Below are 26,898 nucleotides of genomic sequence, written 5' to 3'. Positions count from 1 at the left end.
TGACATCTGTTCCCTCTTCCGGTCTTGGACTCTGACTGCCCAGCTTCGTTTTAAACTTTCTCTGCTGGGCCGCCATCTTTCCCGTTTTGTTTACAGTTTCTACCGCTTCTACGCAACTCGGAAAACTCGCCGAACGACTTGCATTTCAGATAAGTCTCTCAAAACACTTTCGGTTTATATTCCACATTTTCAGTGGAGTTGCTGAAGTCGCTTTTAAAATAGCATCTCTGGTCTGTCTTCTTGAGAATCTGACCACAATTTCTCCAGGCAGGGTATTTTTTTATATATAATTGGAGTATGCCCTATAAGCAGCCTCCATCTCTTTTTTCATGTTGTCTGCTCTTTCTTCCGGTTTTGGGCTCTGACTACCCGCCAGTTTCGCTTTAAACTTTCTTTGCGAGGCCGCCATTTTATATGATTATTTACAATCCCAAACAGCTTCTCGTGGACTTGAAAAATCGTCACCTCGATGTCAGTGCTCAAGTAAGTCTCTCAAAACAAAATCGCTGCTTGTTCCCCCCCCCGACCCCTTCGTTACGCTTATCTGTCCGTTCGCATAAGAGGCGTCCTTCTTTGCGCTCCACTTTTCCCATGGGGAGGGTAGTTCGCATTTAAAATATTCCTTTTATTTTGAACTCATGCTCATTGTCGATCATTTCTCTGACCTCGCTCACAGTAAACAATATTCCGCTCAATCTCCAGGGCTTGTCCCAGTCAAATCGGCTTCTGCCCAAGGGCCACACAGCGGCAGGACCGTCAGGGTGGGGGGAAGCCTCAATTCTCTGGCATTTAGCCGTCAAAGAGGCTGCCCCTCAAAAGCCCTATGGCCTGGAGCCTTTTGCAAAGGCTCAGTGTGAGTGCTACTTGAGGTAGCACCCCTCCATACCGCTGGTGTGCGAGTCGCTCCTCCGAGGTTCCCGGGAGAACGACCGCCATCGCTGATCCACAAACCAGAAGTCACACTGTAAGACTCTTGAGTGGAACCTCGCCCATGGTACTAAATCTATTGTTGCTATCATGAGACCTAGTAGCCTGGCTAATATCATCAAGTTTGTTCTCCTTTTCTGTAGTATGGACACTATTAGAGATCTGATCGATGTCTGCCTTTCTGGAGTTAGGAATACCTTTGCTAACCTGGTATCTATCTGTGCACCCAGATGTTTGAGGGTTTGCGATGGCACTAGCTGACTCTTCTGTGAATTGATAAGAAAGCCGTGTGTCTGTAGGAAGTCAACCACCTGTCCTACATCCCTCTGACACTTCTCCTGGTCCTGAGCTCTGATTAGGATATCATTAGGATATCGTCTAATTAGGGGTACGTGTGTATCCCCTCTCTCCTCAGAGCCGCTATTAATGTGACCAGGACCTTGGTAAACACCCGAGGTGAAGATGAAGTCCAAAAGGCAGAGCCCTGTACTGGTAATGATTCTCTTGAAAGGCAAAACACAGATATTTTCGGTATGATGGATGTATTGGAATGTGTAAATACGCCTCCTTGAGGTCCAAGGAAGCCAAAAAGTCATTCTGGTGTAAGGTCTGAATGATGGATCTTAGAGATTCCATGCGGAACTTTTGCTGAACTAGCCAAACGTTGAGCTCTTTGAGATTCAATATAGTTCTCCATTCTCCCGATTTCTTGGGAACTAGGAAAATGATGGAGTAGACTCCCCGGAAGCACTGGTGTGTTGGAACGGACTCTATTGCACCGATGTCCAACAGATGCTGGACGGCTTCCCTCATATGTGACCGCTTGACTGTGTCACTTGGGACTGATAACTGAACGAAGCGATGTGGTGGCAGCGATGAAAACTGGATCTTGTATCCTACCTCCACAATGTAGAGAACCCATTGATCTTGAGTTGTTCTTCTCCATTGTGGAGCAAAATTTTGAAGTCTTCCATCTATTCTGATGTCATGGTGCTGGCTTCTTTCCATGACCATAGGAGTCTTTCTTTGGTCCCTGAAACTGCTTCCTCTGGAAAAAAAAATTTTGGCCCCCCAAAGGGGAATTTTTTATTTGCATTTCTATAAAAACTACAACAGAAATTGGGAAGGGAAAATTCTACATCTAAAGGAGAAAGTAAAAAGAACCTAACTAAAAACCCAAGTGTGGAGGTTTTACAATGCTTAAAACATAGTTATTACACTTATTCAAATATTTTCAAATATGAAGAGTGCCCGCCAATCATCGCTTCTGTTGACAAAACCAGCTTATCAGACTAGGCAGAAAGTAATTCCAAAGCTAGAACACACATAAATAAACACAGCCCTTAAGAAAAATTGTCATCTCCTTTTACAATTTGCTCCCCCCCCCATAGGCAAAATCTTTAAAACCAATGTTCTCTCAGCAAGAACATTACAACACTTTATCTTTTTCCGTCTTAGGTGTATCTTCTTTTTCCAATTAACTTTTAGCTTTTATAAGTCCAGATCTGTCAATTCATGATATAAACCAAGTTCCTTTTTCCAGGGACATCTTCGCTTCCTTAAACGTCTTAAATCAAAAGAGTCCTTCCTTTTGTTGCATTAAAAAGACGTTCATTGAAGAATCCAACCTTTCTCTTAGCAAACAGATCTTATGAAGATGGGGTAGCGAGCCCTTTATTCCAAAAAACCGCTTTTCAATCTGCTTGCCAATCCAACCGCAAGTAAACTAAACTTTAGAATCTTCTTACCATTCATAAGTCTCTATGATCAAAGTGCACACCAAATACTGTCCCTTTAAAAACATAGCCGCTTTTAGTACAGATCCAGGTCGCTACTCCTCTTTAGCCACCAGAGGGCCCACGATTCACTTTAAGGACAGAGTCTATGGTTAGGTCACATGACCTAGCTTTCCACTGTTCTCCTTCCTGAAGAAAACATTGGTCCCGCCTCCCTCTTCGCCTCTGATCACCATCTTTTGGGGATGTTTACATTAGCTGAGAAAGAATGCCAAAGTCTCTAAGGAATGTTAAAATGCTCATCTTTATTTCAGAAAAACTTTCCGCTACAGTCCATCGCCACAATTTGATCAGTCCCTCCAATCATGCTTTCGCATTCACTTAAAACGTCGGGAGATAGGGCATCCCCTCCCCCCTCTGCTTATAGTAGGGGGACTTCACATCTACGCTTTGGTGTCTCGTTTCAATGAAAACTCACTCATCAGTCCTTGAATCGATCCACCAGGTCCTGAGATGGCCCCTGGGATCACGCCAGGCAGAGAACATCGCTAAACCTCCAAGCGCTTGTCCCGGTGGTCACTTTGAATCCAATACTGGGAATCAGGGCAGAACCTTCGGGGCAGAGAGTAGCCCCCCTGTACCGGCTGACGGCCAGAGGTAGGGCTCTCCAAAGCCCCCTGGCTAGGAGCCCATTGCCTATGGGCTCCATGGGGAAGCGTGCACAATCACGCTCCCTCCTAATCCCTGATTCATGGCACACATCTCTCGGAGGAGCCAAGAGACGCAGCCATCGTTGAAGCACCAAAGACTGGAACGCTTCCTCTGGAATCTTGACTGGGACGGAGGGAAGCATCCCCCTCTAATGTCTCTGTAGTCTCTGCCTCTGTATGGAGGCTTGTACGGGCGAAAGGACTGCATGTACCTTGGTTTGAACTCCTTCTTTTTGACCTCTGTTGTCGAGGGTATCGCTCGTTTCTTCTCCTTCGTCTCTACTAAGACCTTTTCTAAGGGGCCTTCCCCCAAAAGAAGTCTACCAGTGAACTTTTCTGTGGATAGATTTGCTTTAGAAAGTGAGTCCACTTTCCATTGTTTAAGCCAAAGATTTCTTCTCACCACCACGTTAGCCGCCTGGGATCTGGCAGAGAATTGAAGAATATCCTGCGAAGCGTCTGCTGCAAACTGGGCCGCCCGCTTTATCTTGAATAGTAATCTCTTTAGTATAAGCGGGTCAGGCTCCCTACCTTGAAGCAAATTGTCAACCCAGATCACTATTGCCCGTGAGAAATTCGACAGAACCGTGGACGCTCTGATAGCCAAAGCTGCTGCTTCATGAGACCTCTTTAACAGTGTCTCATTCTTTCTATCCACCACATCTTTCAGGACATTGTTCTCATCTTTCGACAGTATGGCTCCTGGGTGTAGTGCCACCACTGGCGCGTCTACTAGGGGTGCTTTCAAGTCTTCCATTATTTTTTCTGGAAGCACATAAAATTTCCTGGCTATAGTTTGTAAGGTAGAACCACTACCTGGCACAGCCTACTCAGACCTGATAACCTCCTCAAAATTTTCAGGAAATGGGCATCCACTCAACTGCGTATTAGGCTTCTTAAAGCCTCTGTTATCCAGGTCAGGAGCCTCTTTGATGGACTTCTGTTCCTCTGACTCTATGCTGTATTTTAGAGTGGAAACCACCTTCTTGAGGAGTCTCTGGAAATATTCTGGTTGGAAAAGTCTGGTAGAGCTTTCCTTAGTGTCAGACTCCTCCCCAGACCATTCACCTTCCTCTCTGTCTGAGTCTATGCCTGTAGAATAATGACTGATGGAGTTCCCTCTCTTTCTGTATCCTGTCTGCTAGGCATCTTCCCTACTCTCAGATCTAGCAGCTGCTTCTTAGTGGGGGGAGATGGAGCCTGACTCTGACCGCCTGTCTTATTACTACTGGATCTCTTCTTTCCTTTCCTTTTTGGCCTTCTTCTCTCAACTGGAGATTCTGAAGACTCAGAGGAAGCAGACCTGCTGAACAAGTTCGAACTGCCTTTCCTTGACCTTCGAGATCCATAAGGGCTTGTACTGGGAGAACGTCTCTTCCTCCCTGTTCTGCCATCCATCTCCCTTTCTCCCCCTGGTTTCCCAACCAACTGTCCTTCTGACCCCATCATCATAGTTTGTGGGAACCAGGCTGCCCAACGTCTCTTCCTCCCTGTTCTGCCATCCATCTCCCTTTCTCCCCCTGGTTTCCCAACCAACTGTCCTTCTGACCCCATCATCATAGTTTGTGGGAACCAGGCTGCCCTTGCAGGCTGTGGAGGCTTATTGGAGCCTTTGGCACAATATTTAGAAACTTTTAAAAACCCCTATGTTGAAAAAGCTAGATCCTATATAAAAGATACTAAGGATCTTATAACTAAATTGGAGGGTAAAGAATTACCTGAGGGTGCTTGGTTTATTAACCATGGATATCACAGCCCTTTATACTAATATACGGTAAGTAGGAAAACCAACATACAACAAATACCATGCACAGATGGGTAGTCCTTGTGCCCCTGATATAGCCAACTTGTTTATGACAGATTTCGAAGAAAAATGGATTCTGGCCCCTTTAAATCCTTTCTATAAAAATATTCTGTATTACAAAAGATTTTTGGATGATGTGCTTGTGATATATTTAAATGACCCTACACAACCTATAGAAGACTTTTTAGTATGGCTTAATGAGCGACATGACCATATAAAATTTGTTGGACAATGGGATAAGAATAGTATTCCCTTTCTGGATACTACCATATGGAGAACTTCTGAGAATAAACTGGCTTTTAAAACCTACTGATTGTAATACCTATCTACATTATGAATCTAATCATCCCAAATGCTTAAAAGCCAATCTACCTTATGGACTGTATCTAAGACTCAAACGTAATTCTTCTGAGAGTTTTGATTTTTTAAAAGACAGCAGGGTGTTGGAACAACAATTAATTGCTAGAGGTTATCCTCGACACACTATCTGGGATTCCAGAGAGAGAGCCTATAAAATGGATAGGAATTTATTGTTAAGGGATAAGATCAGAAGAGAGAGAAGAGGTATCTTTTGCAGTTTGGAATTTTCCCATCTGGCAGGACCTATAAAAGATATTATTCTTCGAAATTGGCATTTAATTTCAGACCTGCCTGGTTGCCAGGATAAACCTATCATCTCTTATAGGAGATCTAAGAATTTAAAGAACATTTTGACAAAAACTGATGCTTTGAAGTTTAGACAGAAAAAGGAATCTTTACCTATAGGACATCATAAATGTGGCAATTGTGCCACCTGCTGTTTATGTCTGGAAATTTCTGAATTTGCACATCCTAGCACAGGGAATGTTAAACTTTATAATTTCACTAACTGTAATACTAGACACTTCAGAAGAGCCCTGCTGGATCAGACCAGTGAGGGTCCATCTAGTCCAGCATCCTGTCTCACACAGAGGCCAACCAGTTCCTCTGGAGGGCCAACAACAGGGCACAGAGGCCAAGGCCTTCCCTTGATGTTGCCTCCTGGCTCTGGGATTATTTTTTTTTTAGGTATATCGTTAAAAGTCAGCAGTATAGGGTTATGATCGGCGTATATATTTGGAAGTATTTCAGAGTCTAATAAATCTTTTAACATTGATGTGGATACACATGCCATGTCTATTCCCGACCAAGAATTGTGTCTTGTCGAGTAAAATGTATAGTTTTTCATATTTATATTCCTGGTTCTCCATGCGTCTAATAGGTTATATTCTTCCACAATTTGAAGGAAGGTTTTGGTAAGTATAGCCCCCGTTCTTGTATTTTTCTGATTCTTCCTATCCATATCTTTATCAAAAATTAATCTCTCCTTATATATAATTGAATAGTGGGTGCCAAAGTTCTAATTCTAAAATGCACTCCCTTAGTGTATGGCTGATGGCACTGCTCCTCAGCATATATCACCACCAATCAGAAGGCAAAGCCCAGGTCCCGCCCACACCACAACTGCTGCGACAACCTGGTCTTTTGCATATGGAAGCTGATTGGACTTCACTCCATTCCACACCTCAAACCCCCCCCCCGCAAGGCAGTTGGAATGTCAGTTGCATATGGAATCTGCTGCATTCTGGTGGTGTGCAGGTCCCAGATTCATGTTTTAAAAGCAGACTGACACTGTTTGCCCAAAGCCAGAGCACTCTCCCAGAGTCTCTTTCTAGATCTCGTTGTATTTATTTCCACAACGGGCCTTATTTCTAGTTAATTATAAGGTTGTACAATATCTTTTGAGATTCTATGGAGATGATATTTGATATTTTTGATATCTCTTATATTGTGAATTGTGATTAAGATGATTAATTATATATGAAGAAATTATTGTAAAAATATTTTTCAAAAAATATAAAATTATTTATATGTTATAACTATCTGTGCACGGTATTTGCTCCATGCATTCCAGTCAGCTGGAGGCTGGCTAAACATAGCTGGGGAAAAAGGTGCGGCTGCCATGCCTGCACTCGCCGCAGCCGTCAGACCTGCCGTGGTGGGAAACGCTGGGATAAATGGCGCCCCATAATACGTTATCCCCGTAAGCCTGGGATCCTGGGGCAATGGTCTCTCTGCGTCGTTCGTTGGGGCCCCAGAACACTCACCGTCCGTTGGTGTGGGGGGGCATTCGGCCATATTCTTAATGGCTTGCCTCACCCCGTCTCCACTGTGGCGGTTTTCCTCCCTTTCTAGCTGTCCGGAGGCTTCCGGAGCCAACCGCGGCATTGATCCAGCCAGGGTCGGGTGTTTCCCCGAGGCCTTGGAGACACCTGCCCGTTCCTATCTCTGGCTCGCTGCTGAAACAGCGTCTCTCAGTTCTTCCCCTCTCCCCGATACCTCTGGCGGGCTTGCCTTGCGGCTCCTTTTTCCCAGAGGTTCCTTCAAACGGGGCTCTCTTTGAGTGCTTTGAGTTCATTTTCTCTGAACTCAGCCCCTCTCACTGTTTTTGACAGCCCTGCCTGAAGCGAGAGGAGGCGTGGCCTAACCAGTCTGGATGCCTTCCCCCAATGAAGGAGAATAGAAATTCTGGGGGGGGGGGGAAATCCTGTGCTAAGCTTATCACACCCTGATACTTATCTGAGTGCCTGCACGAAGGGAAAACCCCTTCTTGATTGTAACCTAGTTAAGGATTCTCACAAGTCCTATTCACACCTGTTTGTGTGAGTTGTGGCTATGTCAAACACCACATGTCACCATAAGAACCAGCCCATCCAATCTTTTAAATTACTACAAAAAAAAAAAAACACATGGAGAGATTGTCTTTGTGTACCTACCACATTGTTTGACTTCCAGCTTAGACAGTGATTTCCTCATCAGGATCATCTCATTCTTCAGCACTGAGAAAGCCTGGAGTTGTTTCCTTTCAGCCACTACTTCCATGTTCCCATGAAGCTCAAGTCTCCAGTGTAAAGGCAAGGGTTTTGCTTTGGAATGCAACTGCTTGTGGTGATGTAGATGGATTTGGTTTCTTCTGACTGAGTTCAATTCAATTCAATTACCTTTATTGGCATTGACATTAAAAAGAGTAATATACAAAAGATAAGGTAAAGAATGAATACCAAAGAGAAAAAAAGTTCTAAGATATTCTAAAATCAATGTAAAATAAGTCTCAGTTGTATATCTCCTGAATACAAGTTTTGTATTACAATACTGTACTATGAATAAAAAGAGCAGCCTGCAAGAACTCTGCCACAGAAACGGTTATATTTTCATCATCGCTTTTTAGCAAATAAAGCAATTTGTGAGAGTCAGGAAGCTCTGTGATACCACCAAGTAGGGTTGATAAAATGTGGTGTCCAATATTGGCATAGTAATGGCACTCCAATAACACCTGAGACACCATTTCAACTGACCCTATGCACAGGGGCATAGTCTATTAACAAAAGGGATACTATTAAACCTCCCAGTTAAGATCACTGAAGGGAGAGCATTGAACCTGGCAAGTGAAAAGGTTCTATGTAACTCTGGAGTCTGAAGTTGGTGAAAACAGCTAGCAGGATGACCCACAGTGGGCACTATCCCATGACTTAGAGGGGAGCATGCCTTATTAGCTGCGTTGTACAGTTCAAATAGCTCTGCCTCAAACAGTCTGTCCCTTATTGTTTGCATTGCCTCCAATTCAGAGAGTAAGAGTAAGGATTCGAAAGGGATATTCAGTGTTTGTAATTTATTTTCAATAATAACCAACCAAGGGGAGTAGTTAGATTCAGTCAAAAGTTGGAAGCAGTAACTAGAGGGATCAGATCTATAATGTAATCAAAGCCAAAACTTAAAGGTCATTAAGCATGCCCTTATAGTCATAAGGTTTTGGCCACATTCTAGGCATAAAGTGTCAACTATGCTGCCATGGGGGTGGGGAGGTTGGTTGTATTCTAATTGCCAGTGCATTCCCTCTGTGCTTCTTTGCTGCTGCAACGATTATCTATAAGTTCTGCAGGTGGTGATGTCGATGTCTGGATTTCTCGGGGACCGTGGGAGAGAGTTTGGTTCCCAGCTTCAGCGCTAAATGGCCGGTGCTCTTTCTCCCGTGCGCGGGAGGGTACCTAATTGGCCCGGGCAGTGAGGGGGTGCACACGAATACCCTATATCCTATTATGCCCCTGGGCAGCTGTCATTCTTAACAGAGCCTATGTTACTGCATCTATAGCTCTTCAATAAAGTATTACCTTCCCTGAAAAGCGTGTACTACGTTGTTGGCTGTGGGTTCTGACATTCTGTTAAGAATCCTTCATTCTCTATCTACGCGCCTCTCTCCCCAACCGAGATAAGCGTTTCTGCAAACGGGAACGAAGCCGGTCTGATGAAACCCCGAACCAAGTTCTTGTCGATTAACTTGCGCAGTTCATCTTTCTCAGCCGGCCACATTGAATAAATGCGCCCCTTGGGTAGTTTCTGACCACGCAAGAGTTCAATACTACAGTCCGAGTGTCTATGAGGTGGGAGCTCATCCGCTTCTTCCTCCTTGAACACCCTGGCCAAGACCCAATACTCGGGTGGGATAGACAGCAGTTCATCCTGAGCTATGCTTAGGTCCCAGGAAATGCACTATAAACACTGGGCATGTTTGTCACTGAAAAGTATTCTTGTAAACTGGACACAACAACTGGATCAGGCCCCTAAAACGAAACAGTCAAATGTTTTGTCCGCATTCCCATCCCGACCTTCTTTTCCTGGTTCTCCATTTTCATAGAATCATAGAGTTGGACGGGATCTCCAGGATCATCTAGTCCAACCCCCTGCACAATGCAGGAAATTCACAAATACCTCTCCCACACACACACACACACACCCAGTGACTGCTGTTCCACACCCAGAAGATGACAAAAAATTTCCAGGATCTCCAGCCAAACTGGCCTGGAGAAAAAATTGCTTCCTGACCCCAAAGTGGCAATCAGCATTCCCCTGGGCATGTAAGAAAGGGCCACAAGAACTAAGCACTGATGCAACCCCACCTGCCCTCCCTCTCACGATCTGCCTAAATTCACAGAACCCACATTGCTGTCAGATGGCCATTTGGCCCTGTTTAAAAACCTCCAAACAAGGAGAACCCACCACTTCCTGAGGAAGCCTGTTCCACTGAGGAACCACTCTGTCAGGAAGTTCACAATGTTAAGAACTGAGGATCAGGTTTAGCAGGAGAGATCGGTCAGTAGTTTGAAACTGCCAGTCTAGCCAAATAGAAAAGGAATATTGCTTCTAGGAAACGGAGAAAATTTCCTACTGAGTTATGTAGTGGGTTCACCTCTGAAAGGATCCCTGGTTTATAAAAAAGAAAACTGTCTTAGACACCTCCAGAGTCAAAAGGAACACTATAATCGCACAGGGAGGGAAATAAGTACAGGAAGAAAGTGTTTGCCTCCAGGAAACTTAAGTTAGTTAAATGAATCTAGATGAAGACACATAGTTGCTGCAAAGAAATCTCTAAGACAAATATCTCACTGTTAAGAACCGAGCATTTATGAAAATAAGCATCAACAATACTCTGTAGTCTGTTAAAAATATTATAACCTGTAAATACAATGAAATTTACCCGAGCTTTCTCATCCCCTGCCTATCCCTAACCCAGCCATGCCTGTTATTTCAGATTGAACTTTACAACATCTCAAGTGCCATTTTCAGTAAAGGGATTAAGATGAAGAAGAGATTGGATTTATACTTGGGAGTCTCAGAGCAGTTTACAATCTCCTTTCCCTTCCTCTCCCCACAACAGACACCCTGTGAGATAGGTGGGGCTGAGAGAGCTCTTTCGAAGACTACTCTTGAGAGAAGAGCTCTGAGAGAACTTGTGACTGACCCAAGGTCACACCAGCAGCTGCATGTGAAGGAGAGGGGAATCAAACCTGGTTCTCCCAGATTAGAGTCTGTGCTCTTAACCACTACAACAAACTGGCTCCTGCGTTTCCACAGCAAGTCTTTTATAAACCACATTCATTTACATGCTACTAAAGGCTGCTCAGTCACAGCAGAAAACTAAACATTTTGGTGGGAAAATCTGCCTCACAGTAAAACAAGCAGCAGGTGTCCGTCATACCCACCATTACCAATCCCCCCCTGCAGGGTGCATGCACCAGGGAATAATAGGTGTTTCCTAGCTCTCACACAGCAGTGTTGAGGATTTAATAGGCTTGCAACCAGTCAGATCCCTGGCAGACCAGCTGAAAGAGTTCTCCAATAAATAAAGCGGGGAAGCCACTGTGGTGAGAGACAGTGACTTGCCCAAAGCTAGCCAGTAAACTTTGTGGCTTATATCCAGTCAGCCCATCAGTCCTCCTTAACCCAGAAGTGTCCGCTTGGGCAGCACTGCTACCCAAACCTGGAGATGCCAGGGCCCGTTCCTCTGATATTCTGTGTGAAGAGCAAGTGATCTACCAATGAGCAATGCCAAGTGGGGATTTGGACACAAGTAGCCCTAGGCTCAAGTCCAGCATATACCCAACCACACTGCATGTGTCCATGTGGTAGCATAATACTTCCCAAATACAAGGATGGCTCTCCATTAATCCTTTTCAGGACAACAATAGGGCTTTACTGCATATTGGTACTTTTTCATCCTCGGGACAAGACCAAACACGAGACAATTTTCTCTGTTCCATGCATCCTTTATTCCATTACAACCACTGTTGCATTCTGCCAACAGATACACAAACCATAATCAATCGCAATCCACCTTTTTACATCAGAGGCATACAGTACATTTAAAACTGTCAGATTTGGGGGGGAGGGAATCTTGCGGCCCCTTAGTGTAACGATTTTTAATATCTTGCATATTCTGTGCGATTCCAGTGTCAGAATAAAATTTTCCTGAACAAACAAAAAAACCCCCAACAGGATCAGTTTCAATTACAGTTTTACATAAATTCATCAAAAACAAATGTGTAATTTTTTTTTAATTATCCTGGAAACCTTATAAAATTTTTGATAGCAAAATAATGCAGGAAATAAAAACTCATTGTAACAAAACGTATTCAATCATATACAAACCAGAATGTATTGGTAACTAGACTGAAATTTAAACTATCAAGAGTTTTATGCATAATGTAAATTCATTTATGTACAATAGTTTTAAAAACCTCTATAAGGACTGCTTTACACAAGGAAATGCCTATTATGGCAGTTATTCAGGCTGCAAATATTATCTGAATAACAGATTTAGTAAATTTACACATTTAATTTTTTATGTATAAAGAATTATAGGATTTAGCCATTTTACTCATTTTTAAAAGAAAATTTAAGTTTGCAAATATTCAGAAAACTGATGTGAGGCTTGTTTCAGAACCAGATCCATTTAGAAAGGAGGCACGTTCCCTAGGAAGTCAGTTGTCATTTACTTGGGAAGGTCAGTAAGATAGTGGGGGAAATCACAAGAAAACATCACCACAAAAAAACCCCTTTCCAGTTACAATAGCACAGCCAAAAACTTTACATGAAGAATGTTCTTCGACTGTAGCCCCAGACTGTTCCCTTTCAAAAGAGTGGGAAGATTTTAAAGAAAAAAGTTACAGGAATTAAATGACTTGAAGCTGGGGGGAGAGAAGAGAAACTATGTGAATTGCACTAGATTTAGTATCCTCCTATTCTAGTAGCTTCCCCTCCACCAATCCAACTCTTCTGGGTAATGAAGGTTAAAAAAAAATATTGGGGATTACAGTAGTGACTGTCAGAATAGCTTTCTGTTATAAAAAAGTCAGACTTGATTGGATTCACCCTCGTGATAGGGCATTTCTTCATAGTATAAAGCTACTACAGCTAATCCAGTTAATGTATGTGCAAAAAACAGGTTAAGTTCTTCCATTCACAGTTAACTGAGGTAAAAAAAAAAACAAGAGAAATGAAAAAGGAAAAAAGAAAGACCAAGTAGGATTCTTCAAGAGTTGGGGAGTTCATGAGATATGAACTGTTTTAGTCGCTCTAGATACTGTGCGTAAAGCTCTATGTCATTGTGGCCAGCTCCTTCAACCCAGAGAGGTTCTACCGCCCGGGGACATCGCTCGTACATTGCCAGGCCATGTGAGAAATCTATTACTTCATCTTCGGTACCATGAATCACCAACACAGGAGAGGTTACTTTAGAAATCTTGTCAATGCTGAGGATGTGAACAAACAACAAAGATGTTAGTTTTGTCATTAAATATACTGGAGGTTTTTCAAAGTATTGGGTAGATCCTGACATATGCACTTGAAATGATCAGCAATAATAAACAAGATTCCTAAACAGGACATTATCCAACTGTCACTGACAACGAACAGCCACAGAACAGGAATTGTTGCATTCTATGATGCCACTCAGGGAAAACAAAAAGATGAGGTGGCACCACATACTTGGCCAGTTCCCTGTGCCATGTGACGTGTCAAAATGGGGACAGAACTGGGATTGGGACGAAACTGAGCCCTTCGGCTGCCAACCCCTACTGTATTCTCAGCCTCTTGTGCAAGTCAGTGCTGGGATCCAGCAGGACAAAGACTGAACAACCTCTCCTGGAAGGTGTTCTATATAGGGATGTACAAAAAAATATATCTTTTCCCCCTTAATTCAGGTCTACTGGACCCAAAAAATAACGGTATTCCTGAATATTCCCAAATACCAATATTGGTTTTGGATTCAGGTAAATATGTGGGAAACCCGAATTTATTTGGTTGCATTATACCCTATGGGAACCATCCCTATAGGGCAGTGATGGCAAACCTTTTAGAGACCGAGTACCCAAACTGCGACCCAAAACCCACTTATTGATTGCAAAGTGCCAACACGGCAATGTAACCTGAATACTGAGGTTTTACTTTAGAAAAAACAACTCATACATTAACTTAAGATGATCCAAACAAAGTAAGGAAAGCAATCCCAAATGCTTTAATTTACTTAAAATTATTTGGCAGAGAATTCGACACTTTAATGATGGTCTGGGCCTGGCTGGGGCGATGGCACGTGTGCCCACAGAGAGGGCTCTGAGTGCCACCTCTGGCACCCGTGCCATAGGTTCACCACCACTGCTATAGGGTATAATGAAGAAGGGATTTAAACTTTAAATGCTTGCTGAGTTCACTCACTGAGTCCTGCTGCTGAACTCAGAAGGCATTTAAGGAGACTGTGGTCTCTTTAAATACCTTCTAGCCGCACCTGAATTCAGGTGTGGTTATTTCGGTAGCCAATAAGGTATTTTTTGAGTATTTATTCAGCTGAATGCAGCTGTATTTGGCTACCGAAATAGCCACACCTGAATTCAGGTGCGGCTAGAAGGCATTAAAAGAGACAGCAGTCTCTTTAAATGCCTTCTGAGTTCAGCAGCAGGACTCAGTGAGTGAACTCAGCAAGGTAGAGGATCTTCGCACTGCCCCAGCCTAAAATAATTATCTTTAGGGATACATTAAGATTGGGCCAATAGTATGGATGGTGGTTAGGTGTCCCTTGTTTCAAGCTGCCCAACTGGAAGTCCTCTTTCAGGTATGTCCGATTACAGAGGCAGTGACCGTGGAAAGGACTTCTCCACAGTGGTGTCATGACTTTGGAACACCTCTCCCACAGCTACTTGGTGTTTATATTGTGACTTAGACTCCAGCTGGGTAAATTTCAGACCAAAGGCATGAGAAAATAATTTTCTCATGACCTTGGTTCAAAATTCTACCTAAAAGCCTGGTTTTGCTCTACCAGACTGTGCACCTAAGTGCTGTTAGACAGGTTACAGATTGTTTTATTTGTAAGTCCCTTTGAACATGAATGTTGAAAAGCAGGATATAAATATTAAAAGGCAAATACAATTTAATGACTGCAGTCCACATCTCACAAAATGTGCCCTATTCCCAATTAGCACAATACTCACACTAACCTATCTATTTATAGGTCTTTTATAGAAAGCCTGGGCAGTCAGTCTGCTGGCAGGGAGCTGTGGGGAAGCCTCTCCACTGTAGCTCTTGCATACTAAGTGCCATTTGTTCCCACTCAGGCATTTCAGTATTTGTAGCTTGCAGAAATATTTTGGAAGGCATTCCATTGCCAGCTCAGCCACTTTGCCTTGTGAGGAGACAAGGCTTGAAAAGCACATGAACCTTACTTGGTATTCCTGGCCACACTGCTCTGCAGCTAGAAAAACCTACAGTGGCTACATGCTGATGGAATCCCAACATCAGCAAGCACAAAAGATTGCCGTGTCACCTGTGGTGAACCATTTTCTCTCCCACAAGGAGAGAAATCTGTGCAGGGACATTTGTGCAAGTATCAAAAAGGGCTCCATTTCCCTGCTTAGAATACAAAGTGAATTTGTGTGATCGGCAAGCAGCAGCAGCTCTGGAGAAAGCAGACGGCATAGAGGCATTAAACTACCTCTGTTCTACTGGTCCCTGCCCAGGTAGCTTTCATCCATGTTTTGATTTAGGCTATTTTAACAACTGGTGCTAACAACTGGTGAATAAATAGGGGGAGGAGCAAGGGACCAAATACACTCAAAAACTTTGTTGTTCAAAGCACTGGTAATTTTCTTCAGAGGGCTGGGGGTGGGAAAATGACTGTGACAGCAGCACTTCATCAGCTTCTATTTTGCTTCCTGCCGGAAACCCCCTTTAAGAATGACTTAGAATTCCTGTAACTAAAGAACATGGATGCTCATTTCAGCAGGTATTTTACAACCAGACAATTCAAATACTGGGGCCAAGAAATCTTTTGCAACTATGTGATGTCACCTCCTAACTTTAAGTGATATTGGAAAATATCCTATACTCTCTAATAATAAAGTATAAGCAAATGAGTTCTCAGTTAATTGGGTTTATTTCGTGAGAAAAAACAGGCATTTTGGAACCAATTACCTCTCATAAAGGAGGAAGCACATGAACAACTATCAGTCCGAAGCTGATTGTGCTCACATTAGTGTTCAAAGAGTCAAAATATTTTAAGCAGAGGTTTCTAAATATCTTGTTGCCCCCTGCCCAGAATTTACCCAACTGCCACTCTCCAACCCTACTCTATCACCACTCCCCCAATCAAAGGGAAAAGAAAAGTAGTTGATCATCCTGGACAGCAATCTCATTATGCTGCATCTGTTTTTAAGTATTAAGTAATGCTACTATCAATAATTTAACAAATAATTTTTTAAAACATGCATTCAAATTCTTTGTGAAATTAGTTCCAGTAAAGAATCTTTCTGCTAGATACATACTACAAGTGGCTTTTGGTATGTTACCAAAGCCCGTTAAGAGATTTTTCCCAGTCTACTCTACTCTACTGTATCAACATTCACACTCTTCATTGCAAACATCAAGAAGTGTTAACATCTAATTTTCTGTGCGGCCCAAATCTACAAGTTTTACGCAAAGAGCAGAAACTAACACTTATCCAATAGCCACCACTTTAAGAATCCCTGCTTGTCACCCACTGGCTCCATGCATACAGCAAGCCGATGATCACTGCGCTTCCAAAGTTGTGGGCAAGACTAAATAGACTGAGAGAGGGAGAATAGGGGCTTCAAAGTAGCAGCAACAGGCTCAGTTGTTGTCTATTTTCCATTTTAATAATCAAATCCGCATAGCTTGCAACTCCTGAGAGTTTTTAGCCAAAGGTGAAGAAACAAGATTCCATTTTGGTGAGGCTTTTTTAAAAAAAAGCTTTTGTAATATTGGATATTATCCAATTATTTCCTCATTATTTTTAAGACAATATTTTTCCTACTGTTTAATGGCTGTAGTCATATATTCGGCAGTATTTTAAAAGGATATCTCTTTTTTTAAAAAACAAAACCATACTACACAGGGAACACTGAAGCTCTTCGATTTATAGAGCTCACCATCATATCCAGACACAACAATATACGAGTTCAGGCCCGTAGCTACAGTGGGGCATCTCGGGGCTGCCCCCCCCGACTTACCGCCCAGGCCTCCCAACTTCCCATCCAGGTGGTTCAATATTTTTTTCCCCATGCCTCAGCTGCGCTGGACCATCACCCTGCCTTGCCCTTCCTGGCCAGCCCCACTCTCCATTCCCATGAAGCCTCTTGCCTCTCTCTCTCTTTTTCTTTTATTTGGTGTGGCGCCAAGCCATCACCCTGCCCTGTCTGAAATAATCCTCACCTCTCTCACTTTCTCTCGTTGCTCTGCTTGCTGGAACCCAGTAGGCTGCAGTGCAGTGTACTCACTGGGGGTTGGGACGGTGGTGGGGGGACGGGGTTGGGGCAGGGAAGGTACCAGCAAAAGTACTGTTTTCATTGGGGGGGCGGGGGAAATAAGAAAATAAGAACGTTTGGGGGGAGCAATCCTAAGTAGGTCTACTCAGAAGTAAGTCCCATTTTATTCATTTTACTCCTGGGAAAATGCTCTTAAGACACGAGTGCCCTCTGACTTATTTAAATGCCCCCAGAAGAAGAAAAAATCCTGGCTACGCCCATGTATGAGTTCAAGCTAAATGGCATATGGAACACCAACACTGCATTTGAAGCTGTCTTATATCACAAACCAGACCACTGGCACATCCAGCTGTCTGCTAATCTTCTCTGATTAGAAGTGGCTTTCCAAGGTCTCACACGCAGAAAGGTTCTTCCAAGCTCCCACTACCTGAAATTCCTTTTATTAGAGGCAGCAGAGACTCGGGACTTTTTGCGTGCAAAGTATGTCCCACTTAGCTACGGACCCTCCCTTTAAAAGTTACCACCATACTTTGGGATTATATTTAAAGGAGGAAGATACCTAAGCAGAGAGAATGATAACAGTGTCACTAGTTGGTTTTTTAGTCCGATCTATGCACACACAAAGCCACCAATGTGGCTTGGGTGAATAAGCATACTCACAGTCTGCTTTAAAAAAAAAAGAGAGAGAGAGATACAGATCTAAATGCACCATAATTCTCTTTGAGCATATTCTACACATACCTGGGGAAAGCATCAAAGCAGTATGTTTTCCTAGTGTCTGGAAAAGCTACCCGTAAGCCAGACATCAACGGCGAATGAAGGATCACAGCTGCACACTCGTAGCGGGATGCCAGGTCCACAGTGGGAACCGTCCCAATACTCTGTCCATATAGAATTATATTCTCAGGACTAACACCATATCTGCAAAATAATGGAGGAAGAAAATAACATTGTTACTTTAAAAAGAAAATCACACTTCAGCAAGAGATGGACACAGAATTTATTCTCTAAAATTGATTGTGGATGTTTACAGTTATCAATGCATTTTGCAAGCAAGAGTTGTCAATTTCACTGATCTTTTAAGTGTTCTGTACTCCAGCTATCTCCCCACAGCTCTGCATAAGAACCCATACAACTTTGCAGCCTGCTTAAACAGGAGTGGAAGACTCTAGTTTTTGCCTTCCAAGTTCCAACATGACCTGCCATTGTGACTTTTGCATCCACTTTAGGACTCGGAGCACCTCATTGCCTCAACTCATTGCCTCAGCATGTTTAACATACAACCACATTCCTAGCAATGCATTTAAAGGTACGCATAAGAGCCCTGACCTGGATTAGCCCAGGCTATCCCAATCTTGTCAGATCTCAGAAACTAAGCAGGGTCAACCCTGGCTAGTATTTGGATGGGAGAACTCCAAGGAATGAATGGAGGCAGATAATGGCAAACATCCACTGGATGTTTCTTTGCCTTGAAAATCCTACTGCGTCACCTAAAGTCAGCTGTGACTTGACAGCAGAAAAAAAAGTCCACCTGCTGTCCATAGCTTTCTGGTCTCTGACAAGTACAGAGGTTACATGTAGCTTGTCGCCATAGTGGCTGGAACCGAAAACCCCTGCATGTTGGCAGAGACAACCTTCTGGACAAAGTTCCAGAAATGCCTTCACCAAAACATCCAGGATTGAGCTCTGTCCCAATCTTCAGCATTTTTTTTCTGATGAGTTCCACTGGAAGTTAGTGCTGCTGTTACTGATTGGGAAAGACAATACAGGAATTAGGAGTGAAAATCCATTTATTTATTGCACAGAGCTCCAGAGATATCGTAACCTCTACCACCACCATATAGGGATTGAGTTCTACTGCTCAGGTTATAAAGTTTGAATCCAGTGGCACCTTTAAGACCAACCAAGTACCCAGAATTAAACTTTGTTGGTCTTAAAGGTGTCACAGGGCTCAAACTTTGTTCTGTTGCTTCAGACCAACACAGCTATCTACCTGAATCTATGCTCAGATTTATATTACATTACTTTTTAATTATTTAGATTTCAAGTCCTTTGGGGACAGCATACCATACGCCACCCTGAACCCATGGGATGAAGCAGGATATAAATCCAATAAAGAGTACATTAACAGAGGGATGGGCAAAGAGGGGAGGCCAAGAAAGCTTAAGAGAAGGTAGAAGAGGCTGCGAGTGAGCCACATGAGCACAAGGTGATGTAAGATATTGGGAACAGTTTGCAGTAAACACAGGTGTATGCAGAGTCAGTACTACTTGATGACTTGCATTAAGAAATGAATTCTGTATTTTTGAAAACAGCCTTTCTGGCATGCAAATACCAGGAACTCTTTGCTACTACACTAGGTAGTTTTGGGCAAGCAACTATTCTTGCTACAGATATCCTGCTTTTAAAATGGAATAGCCAGTCATTTTGGAAGGTTCTGATCATGATACCATTTGTAACACACTGCACTTCATCATATACATATGGGAGCAGAAGGTGCCATCAAGTTGCAGTTGACTTATGGCAACCTCATAGAGTTTTTATGGTGAGAGATGAACAGAGGTGGTTTGTCTGCCTCTGTCTAGCAATCTTTGTCTTTCTTGGTGGTCTCCCATCTAAGTACTGACCAGGGGTGACCCTGCTTAGCTTCTGAGATACGACAAGATCAAGCCAGCCTGGGCCATCCATGTCAGGGTTTGTCATACCCAGTCTTGACTGGACAGGTTGACAGTTAATCAATAATACAGGGGATGGGGTGGGGGAGCAATTGATTTTCCAAGTGTTCTATAACACTGTAAAAGGAAATTTTAAAATACTTTTCCAACAGAAGTATATGAACCACAGAATCATCATCAAGCAGATCATTTCTGTCTTTGCCAGCTTCCAGGTGGTCTGCCTTAGAGAGCATGCTGCAGTTTCAAGGCAAGTTGAAAAGCAGCTCCTAAAAATATCCTCCCATGAATGAAGAGAGGTTTTGTCTCCAAGGACAGCCATGTGACTAAATGGAATGTCCAGGTTTAAGTTTATGGGTACACAACCAAGTTGCTCCTGCAAAGATAATCCCTTTAAGAGAGTCCCAAAAACAACAGGATAGAGCAAAAATTGGAAGGGGAGGGGGAAGACAAGAGGAGGAAAAAACACAACAGAAAGATTCAAAGCTTGAAGTGTAAGCTGGAGTAACCTAATATACATGTTCACAAAAGGTAAGCATGTGCTTTCCTTCACTAAAATAATGCATTTAAACAGACTAGCCAGAGAGGGGGAAATGCTGAGTCCCTGTTACGCTCCAAACAAGAAGTATTAAAACTATACTTCTTTTCTGCCCGTGAACACATTTAAAGATCTCCATTTCCTAGAAGCCACATCTCTGAAGACCCAGACATCTCTCCATGTGCCAAGCATGATCTTTTGGTTGCCACCTTCTGGTGGTTTGCCCACTTGACATCTACCAGAGGCCATTTATTTCCTGTAGTGACTCTCTCACATAGAAAGGGCTCCATGAGGAAATGGGGAGGAGGCATGCCATCTTTAGATGTTTTAGGAGGTGCTGTAAGGCCATTTTAGCAGCAAGGGCTTTTAACAGGAGTTTAGCTGCTGGTATTTTCTTGGGGTAGGGAGGGGAGAACAGGGTTTTACTACTGAATTTTGTATCCCCCCCAAAAATTTTTTAGTAAACATTTGCTACATATAAAAAGTATACATAATAGTAAATCACAAAAATCTGTGAAATTAAGAACGCTCACATTTTGCTGCAAGTTCCATTTTCTGCACAACCCTCAACCATCTATATATCTAATTCTCAAGTCGCCCCCTGGTGTGCGGATACTTAAATCCGCACATCGGGGGGACCTGGGGGGGGAGGGAGAGGTTTATGCACACGTGGGGCGGTCCCCACGTATGCACAAAAATCCTAAATCTGGAAAAAAACATCGGGGGCATGTTTAAATCCCCCTGAAATTCACAGAGCGTCCCCTGCGCATGCGCAGGGAACGCTCTGCGACCGCCGCCGCCGCTTGGAAGGTGAGCGGGGGGTGGAAGGCCAGAGGGGGGAGAACGAGCCGGGGGGGCGGGGGAGGAACCGGCAGGATGGGGGGGACTTTGGAGCTCCGTTCGGAGCTCTGCCTCCCTCCCCACCCACGAGTATCGCGGGCCCACCCGTAGTAACACATCTAATTTGGAATTATCTGTATTTTGTTGGTGGCTTCTTACTTTCATCAGCCAACCATTACTTTGGGGTCTTTTTATTTTATTTCAGCAAACACAAATCTGGCTGTGGTAGAGCTACTGGTTGAAGATTTTTAGACATGTCAACTACACATCTTTATGATAAGATCTGTAGCCTATACAGAATCTGTCTCTTTAATCCAAGTGATATATTTCTACCATTTGTTTCCAGAATATTGTATATTTTTAATATCTGGAATTGGAACTGCCCTGAGCCACAAGGAAATGGTGGGGTATAAAATATTTTAATTAATATATAAATTTTAATCACGGGCTTAACACTTTAGACAGAATAATCACACTTTTCAGATTGAGCTGTCTTTCACAAATCAGCTGACTGTTATTCAGCATAATCAAATGCAAAGAAAGCAAAAAACATACACACATCAATATCCACAAGTACAACCATGCTGAAGAGCCCAACCCTAAAAGTATTCCTGGAAATAAATAGCATTACGTTCAATAGGACTCTGTTTCTTTGTATAAATGTTCCAGCTTCCAGCCATAAACAATGTGTTTTCCACACATCTTCTGAAGCATCTGCAGAAGTATCAGGCACACCCTTTAGATGTGCTTCAGCTTGAAGCCCTCAGCCAATGCTCTTTGTCAAGGAAGTCATTGTGATCATGAGGTCATAGACCTTCAAGACTCTTTGTTGGTCCACATCCAATAGACTGAAAAACACCAATTACTTTTGAGTAAGCCTTTAGTCACATCCTCCTTTTTGGAAAACAATACTTGTGCATCTATGCCCTAATTGGCAACTAGTTTTTACTAGAGGGCAACACTGAAGAGGGGACTGATGAACCAAAGCCCTTTCTCACACCAATAGGAGGGGCTACAGTTCAGTGGTAGAGCATCTGCTTGGCATGCGGAAGGTCCCAGGTTCAATCCCTGGCATCTCCAGTTAAGAATCAGGTAGTAGGAGATGGGAAAGACCTCAACCTGAGATCCTGGTGAGCCGCTGCCAGTCTGAGTAGAAAATATTGACTTTGATGGTTTCTTTATAAGGCATTTTCATGTGTTCCCAATGCTTCTCAGTTGTTAATCCCTACTGTGTGTTTTCAAGTAGCCATGTCACTTGAGCCAACAGAAATAACATGGTAGAAGGTTGCTGGGACTTTTTGCTGGACTCTCCTGGCCCTAGAGATGGCACAAACACAGAGGTCATTAGACAACTAGAACCCCTCCATTGCCATAACATGTCTCCCTTTCATCACTATGCATCAGATGCTTTGGCTTCACTCCATACATCATTAGGAACAATGCAGACAACCACAACCGTCTATGTTTTTTGGAGTTCCTCATGAATCCAAGGAGGAAGTGGACAGACAGAACTATAATTGGTCAGTCAAATCTGTATATCACAAGGAAAATAATGATTCAAAGGCTTCTTGCTTTACTGAAAAGGGAAATGAAACCCACAAAGGCTTATGGCAACTCTCATCCATATATCTCTCCATATAATAATTCTGTTTCGGTCATGGCTTCTCCTGAACATTCCACATGCTCCCAAATCAGTTGGCTCCCTGATCTGTCACTCAGAAGCTGTCCCTATCCACTGGTTGCATTGCCTGAGTCTCGCCTCCAATATTCTAAACAGTTTGCTGTTCCTCTCCCCCCCCATAGCCAGTCGGAACACAGAGGTCATTTGCATATGTGGCCTGATTGGCCTTTGCCTCTAACATTCTAAAAAGTTTGTTGTTGCTGTTGGGTGTCATTGAATGTGTCCTGAGGTAAAATACATATCCCGATCTTCCCTTAAATGGTCACTGGAGTTGCCAATCTCCCTGTGGGGCCTGGAGATCTCTCAGAAATCACCGTGTTCCCCAGCCACAACACATCACTTCCCCTACAGGAAATTTTCCAGCTATTACAATGTCTGCTTTGGGCAGTGGACTCTATGGCATTATACCCTGCTGAAGTCCCTCTGCACCGCAAACCCTGCCCTCCCCAGCCTCTACCCCTCAAATCTAAAGGTCTGGCCCTCCCCTTTGTATTGCCAGCCTCCAGGCAGCACCTGGAAATCTCCAAGATCAGTTCTCCTGGAGAGAATGGCTGCTTTGAGCAGTGGACTCTATGGAATTATACCCTGCTGAGGTCCCTCCGCACTCCAAACCCTGCCCTCCCCAGGCTCTACCCCTCAAATCTACAGGTATTTCCCAACCCAGAGTTGGCAACCCTGCAACTGGCTATGGAACTGCTTTCCAGACCCTTGGCATGCAGAAGACATGGCATAGGAGGAGGTGCTTTTCTACCTTAGCTGCCACTGCATAACCCCAAATCAACATAAGTCAGGGGTGGAGGGAATCATACCTGTTACCATGAGGCTGTCCTCCCATACTACCCACTTGGGGCAGCAAAATGACTTGAGACAGCCCTGTCTTATAGCTAAGCAGAAGGAAATAAACATGACTTCCCTCCCTCTATTTTCCCCTTCCCTCTGCCGCCCCACCAGCCACAGTTGGGACACTCCCCTGGAGCTTCCTTCTAGAGCTCGTTGTATTTCTTCCCACAATGGGCCTTACTCCTAGTACATCTATAACACTGAATGAAGCATACAGGTCAGAATGTCTGAGCAGCCTGAGCAGCTTCATGGGGATGGGTGAGCTGCAGACCATTTATGCCTGTACTGAGTTGGAGCCCTTCTGCTGCTGACCTTGAAAACATGAGACAATGAAGAGGCAGAGTAGCTATACAGACTTCACGATCAAGACTAACCCCAGATGAAGCAGAAGTAGGGGGATTAACAGCGGCACATAGAGGTGTGTGTTCAGCAGAAACTTGGAAGTGTTCCGAGACAGAGGGCAACCACAATCAGACTTGGAACAAAAACTGAAAAAGCCTACTGTGGCAGATCTACTAGGAGCAAAAATTGGTATGACTAAGCAGGCTGCTTCTCTTGCAATGAAAACACAGCATAAATCTGCGGCCTCCATTCTGCAAAGCCAGCAAAGGACCAGAAGCAAGGAAGCTAACTGTTTTCTGCATCAGTACATTGAAATGGAACTTGGCACACTGTTTTTGATCCCTAAGTATTTGCTTAACGACAGTTAGCATAACATACATGTTTACATTAGCTTGCTTATTTAGAAAGTTAACATAGAGCTGAATAGCTGGGTACAACCACAATGGCAGCACTTTCAAAGCATGAAGGAATAAGGGATATGGTTTGAGCAGCTAAAGATTTACTTGTGGTGCCACAAGCAACCTGCTAAGATGAGAGTCCCCCAAGGCACCAGAAACCTGTTTATTTTGCTTCCTGGGGAAACTCTGGCAGAACAGTTGCTGACAATAGAGTTCGGTCTCAGAGAAATAAGTATACCACGACAGGATGTGCCCTGCTCATACCTTCTTCCACTTGATTCTTGCAGAGCTCTATGCAGAACACATAGAGTACCCTTTAAGGCTAGCTGGGTGAGCAGCAGAAATGCCACACAGCAACACTATGAGGGAATGATGAAACAGCAGGTAAGTAAACATTACCAAAACAGAATCAGACCATGGCAGCAATTCAAATGCAAGTTGTTGCAAGCAGCAAACCTCAGGCAGAAGGCATCACAGAGTGGCTACTCTGTCTCAGAGCTCCTGTATGATATGGGGAACAGTGGTCTATTTTATAGAGGTCTTGTCCAGATTAGAGATACAATATGAAGCACTTTAAACAATTAGGAAGAACATTAAATACAAAAACTCTCTCCACATTCCTGTTTTAACCACTTCACTTTCTCCTAAACGCAGCCCAATGTTTTGCGGCGTGCACATTTTAACTACCAAGTCACACCATGCTACTCTTGTAATGCAAGTAACAAAACTGGGTTCACAGTTATTTAAACCACAAAAGAACAAACTCACTGCGGTGAGTAAAACCTTAATGTATTCTGCCAAAAGTTGTACATATATTCAATACATACATTACATTAACAATTCTAATTTCCCAGATTTTCACCATATATTTGAGGATCTTGTAACTATATAACTTATTTTCTAACTGAAATCCTCAACAGCAGTAAATTGAACATTATATTATGGGCTATTTTAACAATCCTGTATTCTTAGCAGGATATTTTTAGCAGGTGAAGGGTGTGTTCCATTCAGAAGGAAGCTCTCTAACAGTTTTGCCTGTGAAGTTCTTTTAAAAATATTGGTAGTAAAATCACAGCGATTCTTGAAAAAGAGGAAACTGAAACAGGAGGACATCTGCGACTATTTGTTGGGGTGCTAAATTCTTTATGAATAGATATTGATTGCTATACAGCTGAGGCACATTGATGCGTTACTTCTCAGAATTTATTGCCAACCACAACCCTATATTATTATCCTTCCAAGAACCACATAAAACAACAAGATGGAGACTGAATACTGGTTTACTAAGAGACAAAAAGTTTGTAGAAAATACCATCTTTGAAATTCAAGAATTTTTCAAGAGGAATAAGACAGTAGATACACCAATAAATATCATATGGGATGCGTTTAAGGATTTTTTTTAGAGGAATATTTATTAATCAAGAGGCCTGGAAAAAGAAACAGAAGAGAGAGAAATTTAAAAAACTGGTAGGAAAACTAAAAATAGAAGACGACAAAATGAAAGAGAAGGCAGAGGTGGATGGGATTAAATTTAGGATAAAAATGATTCAACACCAAATAAATACATTGTTAATGCAAGAAATAGCCAACAGGATAGAGTATACTAAACTGTATTATTTCGAAAATGCGAACAAACTTATATGTTGGCTGGCATATAAGCTTAGAAAGGAAAAAGAGAAAAGGACAATTCAGGCTCTAAAAAATGAAAATCAAGAAACAAAGTATAGAACTCAGGATTTGAAAATCATTGTAGAAAACTTCTACAAAAACTTATATAAACAAATTCCACCAAATTACCAAAAAAATCAAGATTTTCTATTGAAACATAATAAAAAGAAATTTACTACTGATCAGAAAAAAATATTAAACGACCCAACCATCCCCTGCGAAATTGTAAAAGCACTTAAAAAACCAAAGGGAAAAAAATCCTCAGGTCCTGATGACATTCCAGCCAAAGTATATCAAAAATTTGGTGACGAAATTCTTCTCCCATTTAAAGAATTACACCACAAGATTACAGAGACAGGAAATTTACCAACCACATGGAATGATGCCTTGATCACATTAATACATAAAGCCAATACTGAGGAAAAGGAAATACAAAATTATTGACCCATCTCGCTTTCAAATGTTGACTACAAGATCTTTGCAACCATTATTGCCACTCGTTTCAAAAAGATATTGCTTCAAGTTATACATCGAGACCAAGCCAGCTTTCTCCCAAAGAGGCAGATAAAGAATAACATAAGGACAATACTAAATATCTTAGAATATTATGAACAACA

The 26,898-nt window shown here is 42.8% G+C and overlaps 1 protein-coding gene across 1 annotated transcript in view; it reads right to left on the bottom strand.

The window, feature by feature from the left end:
• Positions 1–12,325: 12,325 nt before the first annotated feature.
• Positions 12,326–26,898, bottom strand: part of ABHD17C (abhydrolase domain containing 17C) — a 40,151-nt gene continuing 25,578 nt past the window's right edge. Inside the window, exons 2-3 of the mRNA XM_015405394.1 lie at positions 18,044–18,223; positions 12,326–13,282 (exon numbers count right to left, since the gene is read on the bottom strand). Of these exons, the coding sequence (XP_015260880.1) occupies positions 13,063–13,282; positions 18,044–18,223 (400 nt within the window). The 3' untranslated portion in view covers positions 12,326–13,062. The remainder of the gene's footprint in view (positions 13,283–18,043; positions 18,224–26,898) is intronic.

The sequence above is a fragment of the Gekko japonicus genome, unplaced genomic scaffold (genome assembly GCF_001447785.1).
Source record: "Gekko japonicus isolate JY-2015 unplaced genomic scaffold, Gekko_japonicus_V1.1 scaffold1339, whole genome shotgun sequence".
Taxonomy (NCBI): domain Eukaryota; kingdom Metazoa; phylum Chordata; class Lepidosauria; order Squamata; family Gekkonidae; genus Gekko; species Gekko japonicus.
This window is presented reverse-complemented; position numbering and strand designations above follow the sequence as displayed.